Source organism: Equus asinus, chromosome 8, assembly GCF_041296235.1.
Source record: "Equus asinus isolate D_3611 breed Donkey chromosome 8, EquAss-T2T_v2, whole genome shotgun sequence".
In the NCBI taxonomy this organism is placed as follows: Eukaryota; Metazoa; Chordata; class Mammalia; order Perissodactyla; family Equidae; genus Equus; species Equus asinus.
In genome coordinates this window covers 26,494,830-26,518,577 of record NC_091797.1, presented here as the reverse complement: position 1 = coordinate 26,518,577, position 23,748 = coordinate 26,494,830, and the positions used below count along the sequence as shown (strand labels likewise).

Sequence of the window (23,748 nt, the reverse complement as noted above, 5' to 3'; positions counted from 1 at the left end):
GAGAAGGCAAAGACCGGTGAGTGCGGGGCAGCGTCCCACTGGGAGCTGCCCTAGAGGGAGAGCCTCCCACCCCCTGCCCCAGCAGCCGCCTGACAGCAACTGGAAGCTGGTAAACCCGGTTCAGTCGGTGAAGACAAGGATGAAGGTCAGTGCTCGGATGGCCTGGAGTTGGACAGCGCGATGGGGGTTCCTGTAAGACCTCTCACTGGGTTGCTCCACTTTTTGGTTACTTTTATCTCATGAGCTCCTTTTTCTTTTAGAATTAATTAATTCTTGCATTTGGCAGTTGGGTTAAAAGTCAACAGGGGGTGACTGTGGTGAGGCTGCACAACTCCATGAATACACTAAAAACCACTGAATTGTACATTTCAATGGGTCAATTGTATGTATGTGAATTACATCTCATAAAGTTATGAAAAAAACAGTCAGCGGGGCATTACCCCTGGGCTGATCTCCGAGGGCCAAGGGAGCCCCTCCTCTCACGTTTGCCCTGTGCTCGGGGAGGGGACAAGCTCCTGGGGCACAGTTACCAGCTGGCAGCAGCGCCGCGGAGGGGACTTGGGCCAACCTGGAACAAACGCCCTGCCCTCAAGTGGAGGAGCCGGCCACCCCTGGACCCAGGAAAAGCTTGCCTCTGCCCGTGGGTCCCCCCCGAAGCATTACAGAGGCCTGTGCTCAGCCGGGCCACCACTGCACCACGGAGCTCAGGGCCGAGGCTGCTGGCGTGCGGCCTGGGGGTGCGGGGAGAAGGGGCAGGCGGAGGGGGCCTTCAGGATGATGGCCCACACCCCCTCGGCGCACACACGGAAAATCCCCTCAGCACTGCCCGCCAGCCAAGCCTGTCTGGGTCCCAGCTCCCTGGTCTTCAGTGTGGGCTACGATCTACTCTCCCCAGGGCGTGCCAGTAGTTTGAAGGGAATCAATTTCCAGATCCTCAAATTCTGTATTTTCTAAAGCTGCCTGAGAGCATGACTGACTTCACAGCAGCCTTCGCCCCTCCCAGAAGGAAAGCGTGGCCCTCGCCTGCCCTGCTGGGCATGCAGCCCTGGGGCGCAGGCTCCCTCGTGCCCACGGAGCCCTGGAGGGACGCAGCCTCCAAGAGGCAGGGCCGGGCCCCTGGGAGGTGAGTGTGGCCTCAGTGAGATGTTCTGAGTACCCAACTGAAGTGTATACATGACAGGCAATTTTTTTTTTAATGTAACTAGAATTTTCCAGAATTATGAAAACATTTTCAAGAAACACTGGCTAAAACCCGTGGATAAAAGTTTTCCACAATTACTTTCAGATTTGGTGTGCCGTATTCAATAAGTCGCTTAAAATCTATTTTAGCAAATCATGTCATCAAATATGTATTCCTAATAATTAGTCATATTCCATCTTATAAAATGTTTGTTTTCTATCTCATATTAACAAAAATAACTGTATTTAAACTTATGAAGAAATATTTTACTTCTCAACCTCAAAACGTCCACAGGATTACACTTTCTCCCAAAGTCCCTTTAGAGGAGATGCAAACCAAATGTCTGAAGGCCACTGCTGACAGCACCGAGGGGACCCTAGGCCCTGAATAGAGTTAATTTAAAGAGTTACTAGGCAGGCCTCGGAGGGAAGGAGAGGACATTTTGGCGTTAGAAGTGCTCCAGGCAAGGGGAGTAACTAGGGTGAAGACCGTGGGGAGGAAAGAGCCCAGCGGTGTCCGAGGAGAAGCTCTGCGCAGCAAACCCTAAGGAGAGGGGCCAGCGAGGGCTCAGGAGCAGAAACACTCCACGACACTCATCCCATGAATATTGACTGGCTGCTCCCCACAGGGCCGGGCGGGTACATCAGATCCAAGGACAGAGCTCCTGGCCTCAGGAGTGTACGTGAAGTGGTACCGGGATGCCTGGGAAGATTCATCCGGCAATGAGGGGCGGGGGCCTAGAGATGGAGCACACTGCGGGGAGTGTGATCAGCTCGGGCCAGCACCACGGTCTTGGCGGGGTGAGAGCTTTGAGCAGGAGGTCACCTGTCAGAAGTGATGTTCAGGGGAGTGAATCAATCCAAGAGAGTTCCCAAAGTTCAGGCCGAGACAAGCTGGCACAGGAGGCTGGAGCTCGGGCAGCTGTGGGGACGAGAGGGCCCGCGCAGGCTCACTGGGGGAGAGCCTGGCAGTGGTGGATCCCAGAGAGAGACGGAGGCTAAGATTGGTGAGGGTGGCAGCAGGGTGCAGACGAGGCCTCAGCTGGAATGGGATTCAGGGGTGAGTCCAGTTCCCGAGGGGCCTGCTGGCGCAGGAGAGTCTTAGAGAAAGTGGGGTGTGGGCTGTTGAGGTGACAGGAACTGAGGCTGGGGGAGCCGTCTGGTCACCAGGGCCTGGAGCTGGGGGACCAGGGGCAGAAGACCAGCTGCTAAAACCAGAGCATCCTGGACAAACACCCGGTAGGGCCTGGGCTGTCTGAACGTCACTACCTTATCCCAAGCCTTTCTCCCTTGGGTCTCCAGGCTCCTCCTAAACTAGCCAAAGGCCCTAGATAAGTAAGAGGAGGCACCTTGTAAAGCTGTCACTGAACTTGGGTGCAAATGCTGAGGCTCAACCCTAAGTGTGTAACTGGTTGGTAGTGATGTGCCTGAAAGGGCCAGTGGGTGCCTGGAGCCTGTGTGGACAGCCAGGCACAGGGGCATGGCCACACTCTGAGCCCACGAGGGTGAGACACACTGCTGGCCCTCCCCTGGCCCCCCAATGCTCCTAGGAGAACTGCAACCCTCACGCTGCCTTGGGTAGGGGCCTGCTGGCTGGAAGAGAGCCACTGAACTTTGGATCTGCCCAGGTTAGGCGAGTCTGTTCCTGGATAAGGGCCCATCTGTAGAGGATAAGGCAGTGGTACCCTGGGAGTGAGAGGATGCCGGGCAGGGCTGGGGGACACCTGCCACTGTCCCTGAGGGAGGGGCTGAGTGGAGGAGACTGCAGGGCTCAGGAGGAGGAGCTGCGGCAGAGAGCTGGGGGGATAGGGGGCGGCCCCGCCTCCTCCGGGGAGCTCTATATCCTCCACAGCTCGAGTACACTCCACACCACGCACACACTCGTGCACACACACACCACGCACACACACACATGCAGACACAGAGCCCTTCTACTGCAGAAGAGTTCACAGAAGACAAACGTAACGTCAACTGTGAAATTATATTTAAAATATAAATTCTGTGCTTACTTCCTGCATCACTATTTTTCCATATCCCCACTTCAATTCATTTCTCTACCACTGTTTCACATTTCACATTTCAAACTCTAATATGAAGACCAACTGAGGCCATGCGTCTTCGTCTGGGAGGAGACTTGCTCTCAGAGCGAGCTCATTTCTCTCCTTAGAGCTCAGGCCTCGGTGGTGGGGCTTCCTGCGGGCCCTCAGGGTTGCAGAGGCCCGAGTTAGGCCTGGTCCCTCCTTCCTCTTCCTTTCTTTCCTTCCTCCCTTCCTTGACGGCAGAGCTCCCTGTCTGGGCCCATGTGCAGGTACCCGTCAACAGCCAGATGGGAGGGCCTTTTACGCAGATGTAAGAACTACGTGTGCCATCAGCTCTGACCTGATGTGAAAATCTACGTGGCAACTATTAATCTACTCTTCTCCGCCAGCCCAATGTTGCTTCAGCTTCTCGAGCGACAAGACCATCTTCTGGCAGTTACCGACAGTCTCTTTCGCTTTATGAACACCTCTCTTTCCAAGAACAGGACTGGGGTGGGGGGGGGGGGATGCCCTGGGGCCCGCTTTTGCTCAGCGCCCGGGCCACCGCCCCAGGACACATCTGCACTTCTTCACATCCCACGGGCACTCTCAGTCAAGCTCTCCCTGAGCTTCTTGTAAGCGAATGGACATCCTGTTCTCTCTCACCATGACCTGGAGCCGTACTTCACCCCCAGCGCCCGTCTCCATCTTCTCCAAATGCTGGATGTTCTGAACACGCAGCATTTTACTGCACCTTCCCGCGGCTGACCCTGGAGCTCTTTATCCTGCCCCATCTCGTTCTTTAATCGGTTATTTGTGTAATCCTTGCTCGCTGCGCTCCCTGTCAATATCTTGGAGGCTTCTCCTCAGGGCCCTGCTGAAGCTAATCCTTGAATTGACTTACATTTGTCCTACTCCTTATTACCTTTCCTCAAGCTCTCCTGTCTTGTATTAAATGGGTTTTCTCTCCTTTTGCTCTTGCAAGCTTCTCTTCAGTCCAGGCCAGCCCTGCGAGGTTTTAGGGCGCCTCCCGCCCAAGGCCCGGCCCCTCTTCCTGCCTCTGTCTACCGATCTGTCAGCTCCTACCTGACTCAGGGACCAAGGTCTGGTTGTCTTTCCCCACCTCGGCGCCTGACACAGGAATAAACAAGTCAATAAAAATTCTGGTCTGAAAAACAAAGTTAAAAAAGATCTCAGGGTGGCTGGGCTCTGGCTAACGGCTGGTTCTTTAGAACGTGCCTGTCACCTAAGGAAGGGTCCCCATACGAGACACTACCCTGAGGGCAGGGTGGCTTTCTGTTCCACACTGTCCTGGCAGGAAGACACTGTCCATAGTGTAAACACTCACTGGCCTGACTCCCGCTGTTGTCCCTCGTTCCCGCTGTCATTCCCACTTCCAGCCTGAATCTCTCTCTTCCTAACTGGGGTGGCATTAACTGCTCAACCGTCTTTAGCCCATTTAATCAACCTATTTTAAAATAATGCAAAGGGCTGTGATTCCAGCACGTCTAACAATACTGATGCCATCTCAGGGGCTGTTTTGGTGTTCTCCTATGGATATTCCTCCCCCAGCACCACAGAGCTCACGGTAGACCCTTCTAGCTAAGTCAGGGGAAACTGGAAGCCTTCGGAAGTCCCAGCCGCTCGCTGCCTGGCTGAGCTCTCCTGCGGTTCTGGGTGGGCGTGCTGTGGCCAGGGAGCAGCGACCAAGCATCAGGAGCAAGGGCTGCCTGAGAGCCGTGCTTCAGTCTGTGACCCCAGAGTCTCCAGGGTGTCAGTAAAGGACCAACTGACTTTAATGCAGGTTCTCTGAACATCTCCAGAGAGCCAAGCAGGCTCGGCTGGATTCAAAGGCCACACACAGGAAACAGTTAATTTTATAAGCCACAAACTGTGTGGTGAAGATTCTATGTGAAAAAGGATGTTTTACAAATGAAAAGATCAGTGAGGGCTGGCAATAGCGAAGAAGAGTGTGCAGTAAAGTGAGCAGGTGAAGGGAGGTGGAAGTCGGGAAAGGACGGTGCCTCTGTGTGGAGGCAAAGAGGGCAGAACGAGCGCGACATCTGCAGTAGGTGTGGCAGGAGGAGCCAAAGGAGGATTCCAGATAAAGGTCTGGGTCACATGGTGAGATACTCTGCTCCCCGCTCTGTAGAACAGTGTGCTGGCTCAGTCATCTCAGTTGATAACCCAACCACCAGCCCTGAACCTAACACGGCACGAGGGCAAAGCCAACCCCCAGCCAGGTCCTGGACCACTGCAGACGCAGAGTAACCATCATGGAGTGTACACCTCTCCACCACCATCGTGTGCAAGGCTGGGTTCCTTCCCTTGGGACCTTGGGCACTTTTGGATGGGCACGTTGTCCATGGGCATGCAGGGAGGCGCCTGTGGGCGTCCCAATTCGGTTCTTGGAAGCAGGGGTGTTTTCAAGTGAACCAGCTGTGGGGTACTTGGCTCCTTCACTGGTGGCCACATGACCTGGGCTCGGCCTCGAAGCTGCCTCCCACCCCTGCAGAGGTGCATGAGGAAGAGAGGCTGCGGTGCCTCTTCTCTTGTCACACGGGAACTGGAGGTCTCCGACAGCTTGGAGAAGTCCTCGCTACCATGGGGGGCGGGTTCCCATCTGGAAATGTGCCGCCTGTCCCACTGCACCCCCAAGCTCCTCTTCCCACCCAGCACCTCTGGGCCTCCCTCTCGGAGGAACAGCCAGGCCCTGAGTTTCTCTTTGCTCAGGGGCTGGTGTGATTCAGCTGCTTTCCTCCAATCCTTCCCAAGACCGTGACACCCCTCGAAAAGGCTGTGACCAAAAGTGAATGAGGCATACAGGGCAGAGGCGCACTACTGATTTATGCAAAACCATTACCACCGTCACCGCATCATTTTCCCTTCTCCTTTTCGGCAATCATGTATCCCATTAGCCTGTTTGATTGCCGCTGCTCACAAAGGGGCACCTTCGCTGAACCAGCTTCAACAGCCTCTGGATCTATCCCCCGAGAGGAGCCGGCTAATTTGGAATGTAGTCGTGTGTATGAATCCCACACAGCCTTAGTCACTACCCGCGTGTCCTTTTTTGTAGCTGCTGTTTATTATCACTTTGCTGTTCCTCTCTGGGAGCCATAATTCTCAACATGTTTCAGACAGTCTGGGGTGTTCTTTTCTCCATGAACACTGGAAAGGATGTACACAATGTACTGGCCCCTTCCTGGTGATCACACTAATTCCTCAGTGGGCCGCTCTCTGCCGCCTTTCATTAGAGGGACTCCCCAAGCACAATTTGCTCGACAGTTCTTTGCAAAAGCAGAGAAGCCTCTGCCAATTTGCCAAGTTGGCCTAAGAGTCCACTATGAACTGTTGCAGAAATTGGTAAAATTTAATAAATGTTGACCAATGGCTCTACGTTGCTTTTCTGGTTTCTCCTGAGTAATTTTCACAGACTGCTTTCATGCCAACCAATATAAATAGGATTTCTGATCTAAGCTTTCACCTTACATTTACAAGGTGACGCATCTTTATAAAATAGATACCTACCTCTCACTGCTCTCTGCCCAGAAGTCAGACACAAAGGCGTCCTTCTGAATTATACCACCCTGAAGACTTCCGGTCTGTGTTTCATGGCATCTGACGTGGCAGCAGCACACACCCACTCAGCACTCAGTAAACGTTAACTGCTCCTGATGGGCGTGACAATTAACGTCTTTCTTATACTCGCCTCAGGAGAAGTTAAGATGTTTTATTTTTGTTCCTTTAAAAATGAAGACCAAGTATTTCCAACAAAACATGGCTTTTTATAAACCAAAGTTTTATATATGTACATCTAAACAGCCCGAAATATTATTTTCAGTTAAGGAACCCACTTCATAGGAAGACATTTCCAGATTGTGAGCAACAACTTTTCAGGATTGCTTAGGGGCGACAGGATACCCAAGCAGTTTTGCACAAGTACTTATTCCGACTTGGTATGGGAGTAAATTTCTTGGTGACACTGCTTATGTATGGCAACAGTTTTTCTAACTTTCCAATGTCTCTTTCCCATATTCACACAGGCCAGGGCACCCACAAATAACTGGAATTCCACTGCTTGGAAGGTTCTAGAAAAAGAGGCTCTCCAATACATATCACCCCAGGCAGTCCCAGAATTCCTGACTGCTGTTTTTAACAGCACATACTAGAGCTCCAGGGAGAGTGATTCATTCTCTTGTCTTACCTAATTTGGCCCTGCAGTGGGAGAGAAGAATCTTTTTATTTTTGAAAAACTAAGAAACAAAAAAAAGGCACATGTTCCAGTTCCCAGGAAAACGTGGTAGATGTGGTCTCACCAAGACCCCTTCCCACTGGACAGGCATCAAGAGAGCCTGGCTGTGGCCCCCTCTCCCCTCAAGGCCAGCGTGTGTGGCCTCAGTCGCCGTGGGCAGGTCTTCGCTTCGTCCGGGTGACGCGTGCCTGTTTTGTCTGGAAGAGCTCCACCTGCACGGAGAGTTCAGGCCTAACCCCCAAGTGCCAGCCTGGCAGTGGGACGCCGCGAGACAGGACCCTCAAGCGCGGGAGGTCCCTATTCGTCTCGTTGCTCAGAGGCCCCCAGGCCTCACCTGCTTGGTTCGGGGCCCCCTTCTCCCAGGCCACTTTTTGGTGCAGAATTACTGCTCCTCCAATACAACAGGCATAAGGACTGCGGAGGGTTTGAACAATGACGAGTGCTCACTGTTGTGTCACTTGCCCTCTCTTTTCCCAATAAAGTCTTTCATGATAGGCATTTAAGTATAAAAATGTAAAACATCGTCTTTTCTAATTATGCTACAAATTAAATATTTTTCTGTCTCACTGGGAAGGAACCTTTAAGATCTATTTCACTCTCTTTATTTCAAAAACAAGTGTCCTGAGAGCCAGGGAGGTGACGTGACCTGCTGGGGATCACACCGCTGGCTGGGGGTGAGGCTGGCAGCAGTGCCGAGGTCTCCGGTGCACACTCGACAAGGCGCCTGCCTTCCTCCCCCGACTCCTCTCTCGTCCTCGGCGCACTCCCCACCGCCCCCGTCCTGGCCCGTGCATGCTGGCTGTTTCTCAGAACTTACTTCTAGACCCTCCACACCCCTTTCTCCTTAGCCTGACTCTTCCGAGGCACCTGACCTTCATCATCAGCTGCACGTGTAGTCCTGAAATCCAACGTTTTGTTTGAATGGCTCACCTTTAACCACCTGCGCCCGCCCCTCCCGCCATCCTATATTTTCTTGACGCTCATGATTCTAGACCTTCTCACAGCCGTCAAAGCCCCACCGTCTCTAAGGTCGTGGGGGTTACAGCCTTGGTGCGACCTTCAGTTCTTCCTCATTGCTCAGATCCAGGTTGGCACAAGAGATTCCTGGAGCTGATTTCCCTCAGAACCCTGTACTCTGGCCCCCGCTCTGATTTATGGGGGGGCTACTGTGTACGGGACACTGGGCTGGGTGCTGAGACATGAAGATACCATGAGACGGTCTCTGCCCTCAACAACTGCAGTGCAGCGCAAAGCCTCTGCCGGGCCCATTAGGCAGACAGGCGCCAGGCTGGCCCACCCGCCCTGTGCTCCGGCCCTGCTGCTCCTGTGCTTGTCTTCTCCTTGCCCACACCGAGCCTGTCCCTGCAAATGCCACCTCTGCCCTGCAGACACCGCACAGGGCATCCAGGTGCCATCTGAAAGCTGGATTTGTCTCGGTTATTTCTATTCCCGAGCAGGTTTTATTTGTGTGCATCCCTTCCCCATCACTGCCATGAGCACCCAGGTTCGGCTGGGTTCCTTCTCCCTGGCAGAAGTGGAGTCTGAAGGCTGGAACTGGGCCTCTCTCTGCAGGTCACGAGCCCTCTGAGGGAGTAGCTCGCTGGTCCCTCTGCTCCGTATCCCTCCGAGTCTCTGCCGCTAGGATGTCCATTTCAATCCTGGTGTGGACCTGCCGGGAATTCTGGCGTTGGGAGCCAGCGTAGGACTGCTGAGGTGCCCCTTTGCGGCTTAGAGGACATCCTCCAGAGGGTGCTGCCTGGGAAATCCTGGGGAGTCAGAGGGGGCGTGATCAGACCTGATGGGGTATCTGGGAAGTAATTTATCGTCAGGCCAGGGAACAATGTGTTTGTTTTTCTTTTTTACAGAGTCTGTTTCCCTGTTTTTTGCTTTTTTTTCCTTCACTAGAGCCACATGTTGCTATGGGAACGAGGATGGCACTGGGAGCCCACAGCCACTCACCGGGCTGACAGAAACCTGTAAATAAATTCTGCCTCACTCCAGGCTCCGTGCTGAGTAGTCCTGGAGGGCAGCTCAAGCAGCCACTTGCAGACTTTCTGCCCTGCTGGTGCCGGCTTGTGCAGACCCTCCTGCCACAAGCCCATGGGCCAATGACTATGCCCCACACGGCAAGCATTGCGTGTGCAGAGGGATCTGTAACCCCCTACTCTCCCAAACCCTCCACAACACAGCCTCATTCATGGCTACCCAGTCCCGAGGGCCGGGATCACTTGATCCATTTATAGATGAGGACCGGCCCCACAGGACCCAGCGCCACATCAGCCGCTGCTTCGGTTCACGCCACGGCACTTTCATCTCTGACTATCTACAGCATCGAGTGCTATTCGCAGTGTCACTAGAGTTAAGGTGCTCTCCATGTGGGGTGACTTCTGTCAGGCAGTGTACCTAAAATCCCCCTAAGGAAGGGCCCTGACTCAGTTTCTCTCCTAGATCTAGCATAGACTGGTGCATGGAGCACGCCCATGGGAACCATCTGCTCACCACCATCTGACTCGGGTAACTGGGCGAGGGCAGGGCTGGGCTCGTTTCTGTGCCTTTACTAGTTATTACGTGTTTCTGGAAGATGAAGCAGCCTGGATGTTAAGAGCCAGGCTGCCTGGACTCCAGTCCTGGCTCTGCCCTCCCCAGCCGGGTGGCCCTATGCAAATCACTTCACAGCACTCAGCTTCAGTTTCCCCATCCATGTTTCCTTTTTGCTTAAGACATTTTTATTGTGAAAACTATACTCTAAAAGGTGCAAGAAATACAGAAGTACAGCTTGTTGAATAACTATACAGTGAACGTCATGTAAACTCTCCTTGGGTCAAGAACCAGGAATGTCACTCGTGCCTCGTTGTCTCTCCACGCGGCCCTTCCTAATCCGAGCCTCCCCACCCCGAGGCAATGACAAATCAGGGTTTAAGAGTAATCATTCCATTGCTTTTTTTTTTTTTTTAAATAGTTTTACCACCTGTGTATGCATCCTTAAATGTTACAGTTTGGTTCTGCATGTTTTTGATGTTTATATGAATGTAACCCTACTATACGTATTGTTTTGTGTCTGGCTTCTTTCCTTCGCGATGCCGTGACATCCATCCACATGCATCGCAGCCCCCTGGACATACTTCACCCTGCTCATCCATTCTCCTGGGAATGGACGATCGGGTGGTATCCCGACTGGGTCTGGTATGAACAGTGCTGCCCTGAGTGTCCTCATTCTTGCATCATGAACTTGTATTAAGAGTTTCTTTAGAGAACATACATAGGTGTGAAAATGCTCAGTCACAAGCAGGCATGCATGGGTTCAACTTTAACAAATCACACCACTTGTTCTCCAGGGTGACCGTGTCAGTCTGCACTCCCACAGCACTGGTGGAGAACTGCCCATTGCTCCACACCTTTGCCAGCACTTGGTATTGAGTTTCCTCATTTTTAAAATGTGGTGAGAGTAGAACCTACTTCACATATAAGGATTAAATAGTGTAATCAATATAAAGGGCTTGGAATAGGACCTAGCACATAGGAGTGCTCAGTAAATACTACCGCTATTATAATAACGATTATCATTATTATAAGGGTCCTAAACTAGGAGATACTGAGGTATTTGGCATACATACTTTTCCATTTACAGAAGTTTCTGGTTTAACAATCTCCTCAGCTTGACTATAGAAACTCTGCTGTGGGATGCCAGGGTCTCCTGACGATGAGAAGTTGTTTCACTAAGGCTTTTTCTCATTTGGCTGACTGATGGGGAGAGGGAGAGATGGATGGACAGACTGAATGGTTCATTCACTCATTCAGCCAACAGGTACTCTATGCTCACACGCGCCAGGCCCATGCTGGGTGCCAGGGATACAAAGAAAAATAGGACACAGCCTCTCTCCTCAGCTACATAAATTCAGTAAGCAAAATGGAACCCTGCGAGCGGCCTGCAGACTGTCGATACCATCCTCAGTTCCTCTTATTGACTTGACAAAGGCTCTTATGTGGCGCTTGTGAGCAGGAACCCAGTCTTTCCATACTGCAGAGAGTTACTTTTTCCTACAGTCCTTTTTAACCCCTGGGACTGCTTGTGCCCCTGAGCTCTCTGCCTACTGCAAAATCACTCCAGAACTTGCTCTCAAAGCCGGGTTTTCATAAAAGCAGTAAAAAGAAACAGGCGTAACTTCTACTTCTTTCAATACACTGACTGATGTTTCTGGGTCCACAGATGGATCTCATTTTGGCCCCAGACTGCTCTCTTTAAGGATGTAGGAGTGAGCCTTTGTTATTTTGCTGCGATAATTAATGAAACAGAAGGGAAGGGCCTGTGAGAGGTGCTGTATTGGCACCAGCATGCGTGGCGCCACAGTTACTGGGGAGAAACTTCGGATCCGCCGACACTAGTGGTGGTGTGGACAAGGCCCAGTCTCTAACCTTTTTCAGACAAGAGAGGCTTAGAAGGGGAACAGTGTCGGCTGCCTGAGTGGCTCAGAGTGGATTCGCAGTTGAGGCAGATGGGCAACCACGCCAGAATGGCCACACGATGGTTAGGTTGGTGACTGAGATCACCCTAATGTGACTGAGGAACAGCTAAGAGGACCTTTTTGGTTACAGGCACTGGGGAGAATCAGACGAACGAGAACAGACTGAAGGAGAGCAGGATGGGAGGGGCCATGCTGCGAGACACACTGACATGTGCCTGCCATCTAGTGCTGAGCGTGAGCAGAAGACAAAGGAAGCCCCGAGAGTGGGTAGAGAGAGGGAGTGTGGGAAAGGCATCCAAGGGTAAAGGAGAGGAACACGAGATCCGTGAGAAGCACGCCACGCACAGGGGAGATGACGGAGCAGGAGACGACACACACACTCCGGGAAATGAAAGGAAATGTTCTAAGAAGTTAAGATAAATCACAAGGACGGCGCCATGTACACAAGGAGCAGGAGGTCACTGAAGGAAGCGGTGGAGTCTTTAAGGTAAGCATTAGGGGAATTTATTGACAGAAGTCATAAACGTAGCTAAAAAGTTCAATGAATTCATTGCGGTGGTGCTCACAAAGGAAGATGAGAGACAGATGCCAGCAGCAGACATACACTTCCCAGAGGAGAGGGATAAAATGCCACAGGAAATCAGAAGCTGCCAGAACAGGTGATCAGGAAATCTGAGCCTCCACAGCCCGCCTGAGAGCCGGCAATAGGAGGGAAGCGGGGAAATTAACATGCAGCCCAGGCCACGCTGGAGCAGGAAGGCCCGGCCGCCACTGCAGCAAAGCCCACATCGGGCAAGAAATCCCACCCTGCAGCAGCTCGGCACGCTGTGCTGTTCCAACAACGGCTGGGATGGAGGTCGAGGCAGTTGCCATTGCCACAGTCACACAGCTGCTGGCAGCTCTGGCCACTTAGACACTGTGCAGGCCACTTTCCACCTCTTGCCAAAACAGCCCAACCCCAATTCTTCTGAATGCTCTTCAGCTCACAGGCGTCTCCAAGCTGCACTTTCCCCACCATTCCCTGCTCTGACCCTCCCTCCCTGGATGGGGCAGCACCTGCACAAAACAGCCTCTGGGTTGGTAACAGAATCTGAAGGGAAACAGGTCCTGGCTCTGACTAAAGGAAGGCCGCTGATGTCACCTAGCAAACAAGCAGTGACAGACTGAGGACCCTGCTGCCCTCTGCACTGCCCTCCACTGTGAGGAAGAGGCACCTGCCTCCGACACTTTGATGGCATGGTTCTGGGGATCAGGGCTGTCCTGCACCCCCAGCCACCCTGATTTCTCAACTCTGCCCCGGCCTCCTTTCCCAGAGGTTTTGCGCAACCACAGTTCTCCTGCAGGGCTGCCTCCCCAGGAGCCCTGCCTGCCTAACTGGAGTCACCCCACTTCCCTCAAATGCAACCCGTCCCTCACACCTCGGAGCCTCGCCACACCGACTGACACACATCCCCACTGTCCTCTAAGACAGGTGATGCTCCTTTCCAAAGGACATCTCAGAACCGAGGACGCCGCAGTCAAGAACGTTCTCTTTGAGAGTTTGCTATATTCTTGATGCCCAGTGAAATTCCACTTTTTTGTGCCTTCTTATGTGTTCTGAGAATGATACAGTTTATGTATCCTGCCTTACGATCCCAGTCATTATTTTCTGATTTAAGATGTTTCCCAGTTGGCGACACTACCTTGAGGCTTTTTCCCCTGATCAGTAACTGACTCAATGAGGCAGCCGAGCAAATCACTCAGCCCAATGCACCAGACCCCAGTTAGTTAGTGACCCACTAGTCAGCCCATTAGAACTGGCTGGTCCAGTCTCCACATCGGCTCGTCCCAAGCGGCTGGGGCTCCCTGCACAGACGTTTTTGGGAAACTCATCAAGGAGAGAAGATCCTGCCCTCAGTCTTCGAGATCTGTGAGGGGTAGTTCTTCATCTGGTCACTGAGGTGGGGTGCTCGGGCTGAGAGCCGGAAGAAGACCCTAAGCAAACTCACCCCAGTGTCTCTCAGTCTCCTCTGGTTACTGCTGTAATACATAACTGCAGAGTCACGTTTAGCAACTAAGGAAAAATCTGGTCTTTTTTATTTTTTGGGTGTGTTATATAAGAAACAAGTGACTACAAATGAAAAATATTTAATTTTAGCTCAATAGATTATTATGTAAGATAAACTGAAACTGTTTTCCAATTTAGTAACTAATACACACAATTAATTTAACAAATTTAAGTGGTAGGAAAAGTTAGGATTTATTGTAAAAATTTTAAAAATATGATGTTTAGTTTGGGGATCAATATTTATTAAAATGTAGATTCAAATTTACTTTTGTTACATCGTCAAAAAAAGAAAACACTGCTTTTGTGGCCTGAAGTTTGGCAGTCTTTAATTTTGTGCTTTAGAAATATCAGTTGATTTACTTTCACCATTTTCAGGTCTGTTTGAAAGGAGGCGGTAGAAAGTTTTAGGCTTCTGTTTACAAGCTCCTAATTGCAAGAAACACATTGTGGGTGGTTATCATTTTTATTCTAAATAAATAAAAAGGCAAAATGCATATAAATCATCACAATATTTTCACTTTTTAAAATGCTTTTTGAAGTACCGCAAACACCTTGACGTGCTCTAGAGAAGTCTGATCCGATGAACACAATGCACGAGTCCAGGGCCAGCGATGTCAGGTGCAGGGCTCAGTGCAAAATGAACATTTAGAGCCTCTTGTTCAAAAAGCAGGAAAAAAGCTTTTTCTTTTATCCCACAGTCTCCCTTTGGACCCGTCCTGGGGTTTTCATTTGCTGTTTAATGCTGCACTCCCTCGGGCACCGGGAAACTCCTCAGGCCAGGGCAGACCCTCACAGGAGCCGGCCCCGTGCTATGACTCATACCAGATCCAGCCCTCCCTGCAGACATGCCAGGGCCCAAGTGGGAGTGGAGTGGGGCAGGGGTCGTGGGGCAGCTGGGCAGGTGGCTGAGAACCCATCCTGGGGAGGCCAAAAGGGGCAGAGGCGGGCCTGTGAGTGAGCTGAGGCTCCAGGCCCCTGGTGCATGCTCCACCGTCCCATGGGGCTTCCCTTAGAGAAAAAAATTCAAAGGTAAAATCACTAAGAATTTTAAGATGGTGCTGGAGAGCATTAAACCCCAAGCACGGAGCCCCCTTCCAGGTGCAGAGGCCCAGGCAAATGTCCTGGTCGCATGCCCAGGAAGCTGGTCCTGCACAGAGCTGAGCAAGATTATGTTAAGGAGAAACTGAGGAACTGTTACTCTTTTTATGCCTTTCCTTTACCTCTTGAGTTTCAACCTTCCCGTTCCTATGATTCCTGTCTTTCACCAGCCATCGCCAGAGGTAGACACCAAACACCCATGACTATAAAAGCAAGAGTGTATGCAGCAGACTAAGTCACAGCCCGGCCATCGGCTAGACATCAAGCCCTCACCACGAGGGCTCACTCAACACCCACTTGAAGAACAGAAAAGGTAAGCAATTAACTTGCATATTGATTATTTTAAACTCAAAATTGAAACAAACGCTCTTCTCACCCTAAATAGTCTAAGTAGACCCCGAGGTGCCTCTGTGAGCCCAATGGGAATCCACACTGCTGAGTGGATGGTAGTCCAGGCGTGCCTGGCTCGGGCCTGGCCGACCCTCGCCATCCTGGCACAATTATTAATAGCGCCCTCCCTCATACTTAAGCGTCCTTGTTTCTCTACTCCCTGTGGGCACTGTCTTCTCTTTTCCAATCAGAGGAACCCAGTGCATTTCTCCGGAGCCATTTCTGTTCCAGAGAGCACCACAGGGCAATGTTGGAGGCCAGGCTCACCTGACTGCCGCCCTGGCTGCGGGGACCAAAAACGAGAGAAACCACCTGCCCCCCTTCCCTCGCTAAATCCAAAGTGAAGGGACATCTACAAACAGCACGGTCGGCCAGAACACCTGCCTGCCCCTGGCATCAGGCCCGGGTGCCAGGGGAGGAACAGGCCTGGAAGGGAGAGGCTCGCTCAAACATTTATGTGCACAGGACCGAGTAGACAGAGAAAACCAGCAACTGTGTGCCACAGCCACCCCCGTGGGGCTGGGCTCCTTAAACGCCATGCTCAGAGGGTCAAGGGAGCTCAGAAACAGCTGTTGTCTGGGAAGGCTGAGACTCTGAGGACAGGGCATTTGACCTCTCAAGGTCTCTGTGGTGGCTGGCTCCACAGAGAGGACGGTGGGAGTAAGCAAGCCATAGGAGCTGGTTTTCATTTGCTACTGAAGAGACATCCAGAAATGATAACGATATCCCCACTGTGCAAGAGCAGGACTTTCTTCTGTACCAAGCTGTCTGAACAATGGCCATTAGTGGGTAGAACAAACAGTTCCACTTAACTCGGGATGTAGCATTTACCTGCACATCATGAAATATCACAGGGTCTCTCACGAAAGGAGACTCTTACCTCATTTGCTGTGTTGTGTGTTCCAACGATTCGGATGAAGGAGGCAGGCTGTCTTTCAAAAGTTACTGATTGCCAGGACCTGTGAGAGAGAGCACAGCCATTTGCCTGGTTAGACGGTACAGTTACCCCTGCCGTCGGTGCGGGCCGATGGAGCCGAGAGGGGGGCCTCCTGTCCCCTGTGCTGTGGGAGGGGTGGGGGTCAGGGACAGGACTCAGGGCTCCACTAATGCGTGCCTGTGGGAGGCAGCAAGGACACAGTGTCCCCACTGAGAACCTACACTCTTATCAGAGCAGGTGCCCCCACCATTCTGGGACTGTGCCTTGGGATTCTTAGAAAGCTCTCCATAAAGCACCACTAGGTGCAGACCGAGTTCACACTGTGACAAGCGTGCGGCCAAGCAGGATAGTGACCAAGGTTGGCAGCAGTTCATTAAATACATTTGCTCCTCTGAACCGGGACCACGACGGGTCCACCCCAGAGGGCTGCTGGCTGAAGGGAGGCGCGTCCTTGTGGGTGTAGTGACTTCACTCAAGGCTCCGGGAGGAGGTGAGTTTGGAACCAGGGCAGGAATGCGGGCGGGGCGAGGGGAGGGCTGTGGGGGCCCAGCACTGCAGCTAGAGAAGCGGGGTCACTCACTTCGGCATGAACCCAGGCTCTTGTTGGAACCCCCCCAGGAATGTGATGGCACCTGGGGAAGAAGAGGCACCTCCTCCACAGGCCGCTGCTCCTCCCCTTCCGGTTTCCAAACTCATCCCCTCAAAGGGTTCATTCTCTGGACTGGCCAGTCTCTGGGCGCACTCAAAAGTAGCCCCAATATTTTAAAGGAAATTCCTCATGGCTCAGCAGGCGCTGGGCCAGCTCGTTTAAAGCCCAGCCGAGCAGGCCCTCAACAAACCCCGAGAGGCGGGCTCTGCTCTTGGTTAATGCTCACAGCTCATCAGAATGCACTGGAGGAGAGCATGGCACCCACAACTGTAAACTCCAATAATATTTTCTGTAATAAATGCGAGGAGTTCACAGTTGCTGCCATCCCTCCTCCGCACACAGTGGAAATGCCAGCTGCTGGGAAGCTGTTTCCCGTAATTGTCTAATTACCAAGTAACGCTACCAAAGAAAATATATGTATTTGTGGTTTGTTTTTCTCCCTTTGGTTTCAGGTGTTCCATCTTCTCTCTCACTGTGAGCCTCCCACTGAGATTGACTCACTGCTGCCTGGACACCAGGCCCCTTAAGGTCATTAAAAAGTCGTTACCATCCTATGTACAAAGTCTGTGCCTCTGAAAGCAGTTTTCTGGAAACAGCATAAGAAAAATCACTCTTTTCGCAAAAATGCTGTTACTCATGTGAAGGTGATGCCACCTGACCATCCCCGGAGCTTGCACTCTTGGCCTATTTTCTCGGTGGCAGACTGTTTTGTCCCCAGACCCACGTGGCTTTCTTGGGAGTCTGCTGGGTGGGATGCGGCCAGTGGGCTGTGGGCTGAAGCAGGCCTACGAGGAAGGCCCGGGCTCCCATGGGCCTCGCTGTCACTTCTGAGCTAAGCCATGTAACTACCGACAGACTTGCATTCCTCCTCTGGTGGGTCAGGGGAACTGAAGGGTCTGCACTGCATGGGGCATCAGAGTCCCATCCCCACTCTAAAGGAAGCTACAGCACATACCAAAGCTGGTCCACTGCCTGCTCCTCAGACCACCCTCCGGGAAAAGGGAAACAACGAGGACAAGTGACAACAGCCAGTGACAACCATTAGGTTCAAGTCAGTTTCACAAAAGGGATCGAGGTGGAGGGGGTGGGAGTGGAGGAGGAGGTAAAGATTTTCTTCTTAGCTTTCTAGCCCTGTGCCTATCAAAGAAGTCTTCAAGTGCTTCTGGACATAAAGGTAAACCTTGACACCTGTAAGCTCACAGTCCTCAGCAGCATGCTTGCGGCTCTGAGAGTGGGGGCAGGCCCAGAATCAGGCCCCTGTGTCCAACCCCACCTCCCTCCACAGTGAAGTCACGGAGGCCCAAGGTAGTGCTGGAAGTGAGGTCTGGCTGTGAGCGGCCCTGGGCAGAGCCAGGCCTGAACCCTGGTGTCCCTTCTCTCACTTGCTGCTCCTCTTGCCACCTCCCCTCTGCTTTTCTCTCCCCACACCAGGCTTCCACGGCGGGCTCAGGGCTTGGGGGCCACTGCCCCCCACTTCCGCTTGGGGAAGCAGGGCTGCCAGGGCAGCAGCCTGAGCAGGAGGGAGCATTTGTGGAGCAATAAGATCAGAAGGCCTCAATTTAATACCAATCCTCCATTACATTGCATTAATATCTAATCACATTAGAGTTCATTTTCACTAACACAGCCTGAGAGTTAAATAGATGATTTCCTTTTCAGCAAAACTGGATACCAACCCTCAGACCTAAGTATCAGCAGGAAGGGAAGTTGGTGAGGATGAGGTAATGAGCAGATCTCTCTCCCTCCCCAAATATGAGATTCCAGTTCCCCTCAGCTTCTTCAAAACAACTTTACATGCTGCTTGATGGGAAAATAAGGTGGCACTGGAATGGTCATCAGGTCTGAGCCACGTCTGCAGTCGCTGTGCAACCTCGAAGGAGGCTACCTCAGCTGAGATTTCACAGGGCCAGGAAACTGCTACCAACAGTTAGTCTATGCAAAAGCGTGCCAGCTATTTTCACTGGGGTTTATCGAGAGCTGTATAAATATTCCTGCTCGCCAAGCAACCTGAATCTCTTCTGTAGTAGCCAGCGCTCCCAGGAAGACCGTGGAGCATCAGGGCGCGGCACCCACTCAGTTCAGAGCCAGAACTGGGTGACGGAAGCATCTGAACAGCAGCAACCAGCGTCCAAAAATACATGCGGACTTTGCTTTGAGAGCCTACCCCTAAAACCAGAAAAACCCACCCAGGATTGAAGCCCCAACCCTGGCATTTGCTGGCTCTCCACCAGACAAATCACTCCCCTTTTCTGGGCTGTAGTTTCCTCGTTTGTCCAATGCTGACAGAAATAATACCACTCCCCCGGTTACAGAACGGCATCTAGAATGAGGCTCCAATGCGGAAACTGGAAATATGTATCCATACACATACGCATTCGAAGGGAGATGTCTGTAAGAACGTTTGCCGAAATGTTGATCCAGATCTCAGCTTTAGATGGAAGATTTCAAGAAACACTTGCTGTACTTTTGTACCTTTCTATACTGTGTGAATTTGGTAGAATGTATAAGTAAACATTAAAAAAAAAGAAAGGACCTCTCTTGCCTACTGCCCAAGGTTTTCATACAGATCACATGACAGGAAGCAAGTGAAATGCCAGTACTATAGTATTACGCAAAATACTTCCAGTTCAGAGGGTCACTGGGGTGACAGTCAAGGGTGCAAGGTTTTTTTTTGGTGAGGAAGATTGTCGCTGAGCTAACATCTGTGCCAATCTTCCTCTATTTTGTATGTGGGATGCCGCCACACTGTGGCTTGATGAGTGGCGTATAGGTCTGCACCTGGGATCCGAACCCGTGAACCCCGGGCTGCTGAAGCAGAGCGCACAAACTTAACCACTACACCACTGGGCTGGCCCCTTAGTCCGTAGGTTCTCATCCTGGCCTTTTGTGGGCTAGACCTGGTATGGCACAGAGGCTGACAGCACGGGCTCTGGAGCCAGGTTGCCTGTTTGAATCTCAGTTTTGCATTTTTACCAGCTCTGTGAGCTTAGGCAAGCTGCTTAACCTCTCTGGGCTTCAGTGTCCTCATCTGTAAAATGAGGATAATAAAAATAACTACAGGGCCGGCTCCGAAGCCGAGTGGTTAAGTTCGGATGCTCCGCTGCGGCGGCCCACAGTTAGGATCCTGGGTGCGGACATGGCACCGCTCGTCAGGCCACATTGAGGCGGCGTCCCACATCCCACAACTAGAAGGACCTGCAACTAAGATATACAACTGTGTACAGCGGGATTTGGGGAGATAAAGCAGAAAAAAAAAAAGATTGGCAACAGTTGTTAGCCCAGGTGCCAATCTTTAAAAAAAAATAAATAACTACACTTTTTCGGTGAAGATTAAATACATTAACAAATGTAAAGCATCTACAACAGAGCTGGCATATATGAGGTGCTGAAAAAATAGCTGATAGAGCTGTTACTACTATAATTACAATTCATCCAAAAGAACCTGGACAAGACACACTGCTTCCCTGAGCCTCAAGTTCGACAGTGTATGATTTAAGGACGACTGCAGAGGGTCCTGGGGCACTCAAGCCTCACCCATCAGCACCCATCTCTTGGAGGCAGACAACGTAGCTGGGCTTTGCAGAAACTGCACAAGTATTTGTTGAATACACTCCTGAGCTTGGCACCTGCTGGGTGTAATGGGGGTCCCTGCAAGCTGTAGTACTTGCCCTTAAGAAGTTTATAATCTCTCTGGGGAGATCAGCTATCCTTCCACGAATTAACTAGAGAACCATGTGAACAGCACAGTGGTCCCAGCTCGCAAACTGGTGGGCTTCCAAACTTCCCTTATAATGGTTGTTTGAAGCTTGGAGGCAATTTTTCCAGAGGAATAAAGCTATAAATTTTGATTGGGTTCCCAGGCCCACCCATAAAACTCAATTTAATCCATAGTGAGGCCAAAATACTGTATATATAAAGTTAAAAAAGGAAGAAAAAATGATGCTGTTGCCATAGTAGTAATTAAACAGCTTAAAACAATCTCTTTAAAGCTGGTGTTTGAGGAATCAGGATTAAATACTGTCACGCACATAAGTGATGGAGATGCAGCTGGAACACGGCAGGTGGTCTGAGGACAAGGAGAGTAAGGAAGCGGGCCAAGACCTGGCCTCCTCAAAGCCGCCGTCTGCAGGCTCCTGTGTGGTTGGCAAAGTGCTTCACAAGCACGACCTGCCTAATTGGGCTCCCAATGCGATCTGTTCGGCAGGGAGGCAGCCAACTGGAAATCCCATTTCAAAGGTGAGGACATTGAGGCAGAAAGAGAAGACTAGTGATCTGCCAACATCCCAGGGCCGCCAAGTGTAGAGTCAACAAGAGAAGGCAGATTTAATGACTGTTACTTTGTGTTCTTTCCATCAAAGGGCACAATGAGCAACTTCCCGATTACTGAGAGGCTGGGACACTGGCTACTCACTGTCACCTGGGTCCCCAATATTACTGACACCTCACTTATGCATTTGCCATGACTCCGGGCTGGAGATCACACACACGAGTGGATCACAAGCTGACCTCAGGCAAATGACAGCCCCCTGCAGTCTCAGTTTCCCATGTGAAATGGGGGTGACATCAGTGCGGTACTTACTGTTTAGGGTTGGGAGGCCCCGTGAGAAAAGCAAAAGTGCCTGATATGGGGTAAAAGGACAGTAACCACTGGCTACGACTCTCCCATCTTTCCGCTCACACACAGGGAAACTGGCGAAGTGCAGAGGCTCGGCCCCCGCTCCCTCTCTCCATACGGACCAGGACGGTGAGATCTACAATGCCTCAGGCTGTGCTCAAGAGCAAGGTACAGGATGACAGACAGCATGGCACTACACACACCAAACTGGACACGTGCTCCTCGTGGCAACACAGATGCTTATAAAGTATCTTTCAAATGCTCTGGAAGGAGATATGCTGAATTCATGATGGTGGTTGTCTCTGAGGCGGGGTGAAGGATGCGACTGCTGATGGGGACAAAGCAGACTTCAACAGTAACTGGAACATTTCATTTCTTTGATTAAAATAAAAAAGACGAAGTGTATGTGAAAAATATTACCTACAATCAATTCTGGGGATGAGTATGTGAGTGAATGTTATATTACTTTTTCTTCTTTTCTATATTTTAAACTGTTCTTGAAATAAATAAAATGAAAGAGGGAGAAGAAAGGAATTAAAACCATGTCTGTGTTTATGTGAGGAAAAATTTGCCGGAGGTGGAATTAACTAAACCGCAAATACAACAGTTAGGGAGAAAGGTGGAGTTAGTCCCCCCAGGGGCGTGGGTTTGCCAGGTGGTGCACTGGCTTCAGACAGCTGCGTCTCTAGGGGCAGCAAGCAGGGGACAGGAGAGCGACTGGGTGGAGGAGCAGTGTGCAGGCGCCATCTGTCAGGGCAGGGTCTGGGTGGCGAGAACACCTCACGGGGCCTGGGGCGACAGGAGAAAGGGAGGCAGCAGCCTCAGCCTAGAATGGCTTTCCATCATAAGCCTCAGCCCGCCTTCTCTGGGGATTATGTGGATCCCATGCCAAGGGTGCCTGGTCTTTTCAGCTCCAGGAAATTACATGACTCTGCTGCCTATGCTATGAAGAGAACGCAAATGTCAGAATTTTTCTGTAGCAGACCTGGTGAACACTGGGGAGATGGACACAAGAAAGCATTTGGCCAGGGCCAGACTGGCAGCTAAACATGGCAAACTGAACACTGGGTTAATCTTTGCTCCCTCCACTAAAAGGGCAGTAAGGACATTTAATAACTGTTTCATATCAAATACATGTGTTATGATACACACACACACACACACACACACACGAGCGCAAAACACAGACTGGATGAGGAGACGTTACCGTCTCTGTGTTAAGCAGGCAGACTCCTCCTGCAGAACCCTAGGAAGGCTCATGGCCTTGAGTCACTAGCCACCTCTGCAGGCGGGGATGTGCAGGGGCTGAACCAAAGCCCTGGCTGAAAGCAAGTAGGAGGAGCAGTAGACTCCCCGGCCCCCTCTCACGCCTGCACGGGGGACGAGCCTCCTCCGCCTTGGCAGGACACAGATTTCCCTCTGGAGTCCCTGAACAAAGGGTCTGGACCCTGTGGGCACCAGGCGCAGCAGAGAGTGGGATCCTGAGGGGGCTGAGAATGAGGGATGACACAGAAGTGAATATCCCAGATGGTGAGATTTCCAGTCCCCTGCCCTCCCTGGCTTTCAGGGCAATGTGATCCAGGCTTAACCCCCCGGCAGGAGACTGGAAGATCCCTCTGGAGACTCTGACCAGCCCAAGAGGAAAGACCTAGAGATACTGCTCCCCTTCCTTCTCTCTGTCTCTGAATTCTTCCTTCCACAAACGCTTATCAAGTGCTCACTGTGGAGGAGGCCCTGTTTTAGATCTGCCCTCAAGAAGCTTACATTCTAGTGGGAGAGAGAAAAACAAATGAGAGTTAAAGAAGGGCTATGGAGAAAAACAATGGAGTGTGAGTGACTGAGAGGGGCACACTGCCTTAGATAATGTATTTAAGGAAGTTCTCTCTGGCACAGGGACAATTGAGCTGAGACCTCCACGAATGGGGGAAATGGCCACGCAGGTCTGGAGGAGGGGTCCAGTGAGAAGGAGAGCAGGCAGCTGGTGTGCTGACTGGAATGAGCGGACAGGGGTCTCCCGATGAAATGCATAATCCCTGTCTGATGACCTTCAGCTGAAGCCCACAAGACCATCCACACACAAAAAGATTCCAGGCAGTTTTC

At 51.4% G+C, this 23,748-nt stretch overlaps 1 protein-coding gene and 1 long non-coding RNA gene across 3 annotated transcripts in view; one reads left to right on the top strand and one right to left on the bottom strand.

Moving 5' to 3' along the window:
* The window catches only part of BTBD9 (BTB domain containing 9), a 381,549-nt gene that overhangs the window by 5,677 nt on the left and 352,124 nt on the right, over nucleotides 1-23,748 (bottom strand). Inside the window, exon 10 of the mRNA XM_014830910.3 lies at nucleotides 16,328-16,406. Coding sequence (XP_014686396.2) covers nucleotides 16,328-16,406 — 79 coding nt within the window. The remainder of the gene's footprint in view (nucleotides 1-16,327; nucleotides 16,407-23,748) is intronic.
* On the top strand, nucleotides 1-23,748 carry LOC123288293 (uncharacterized). Of its 2 annotated transcripts, none has more exons than XR_011504991.1 (3): nucleotides 1-12,399; nucleotides 15,228-15,370; nucleotides 21,718-23,748. It is a non-coding gene; the product is annotated as an uncharacterized lncRNA (long non-coding RNA). The 2 variants fall into 2 exon arrangements; XR_006531917.2 differs by having other exon boundaries at nucleotides 17,486-23,748.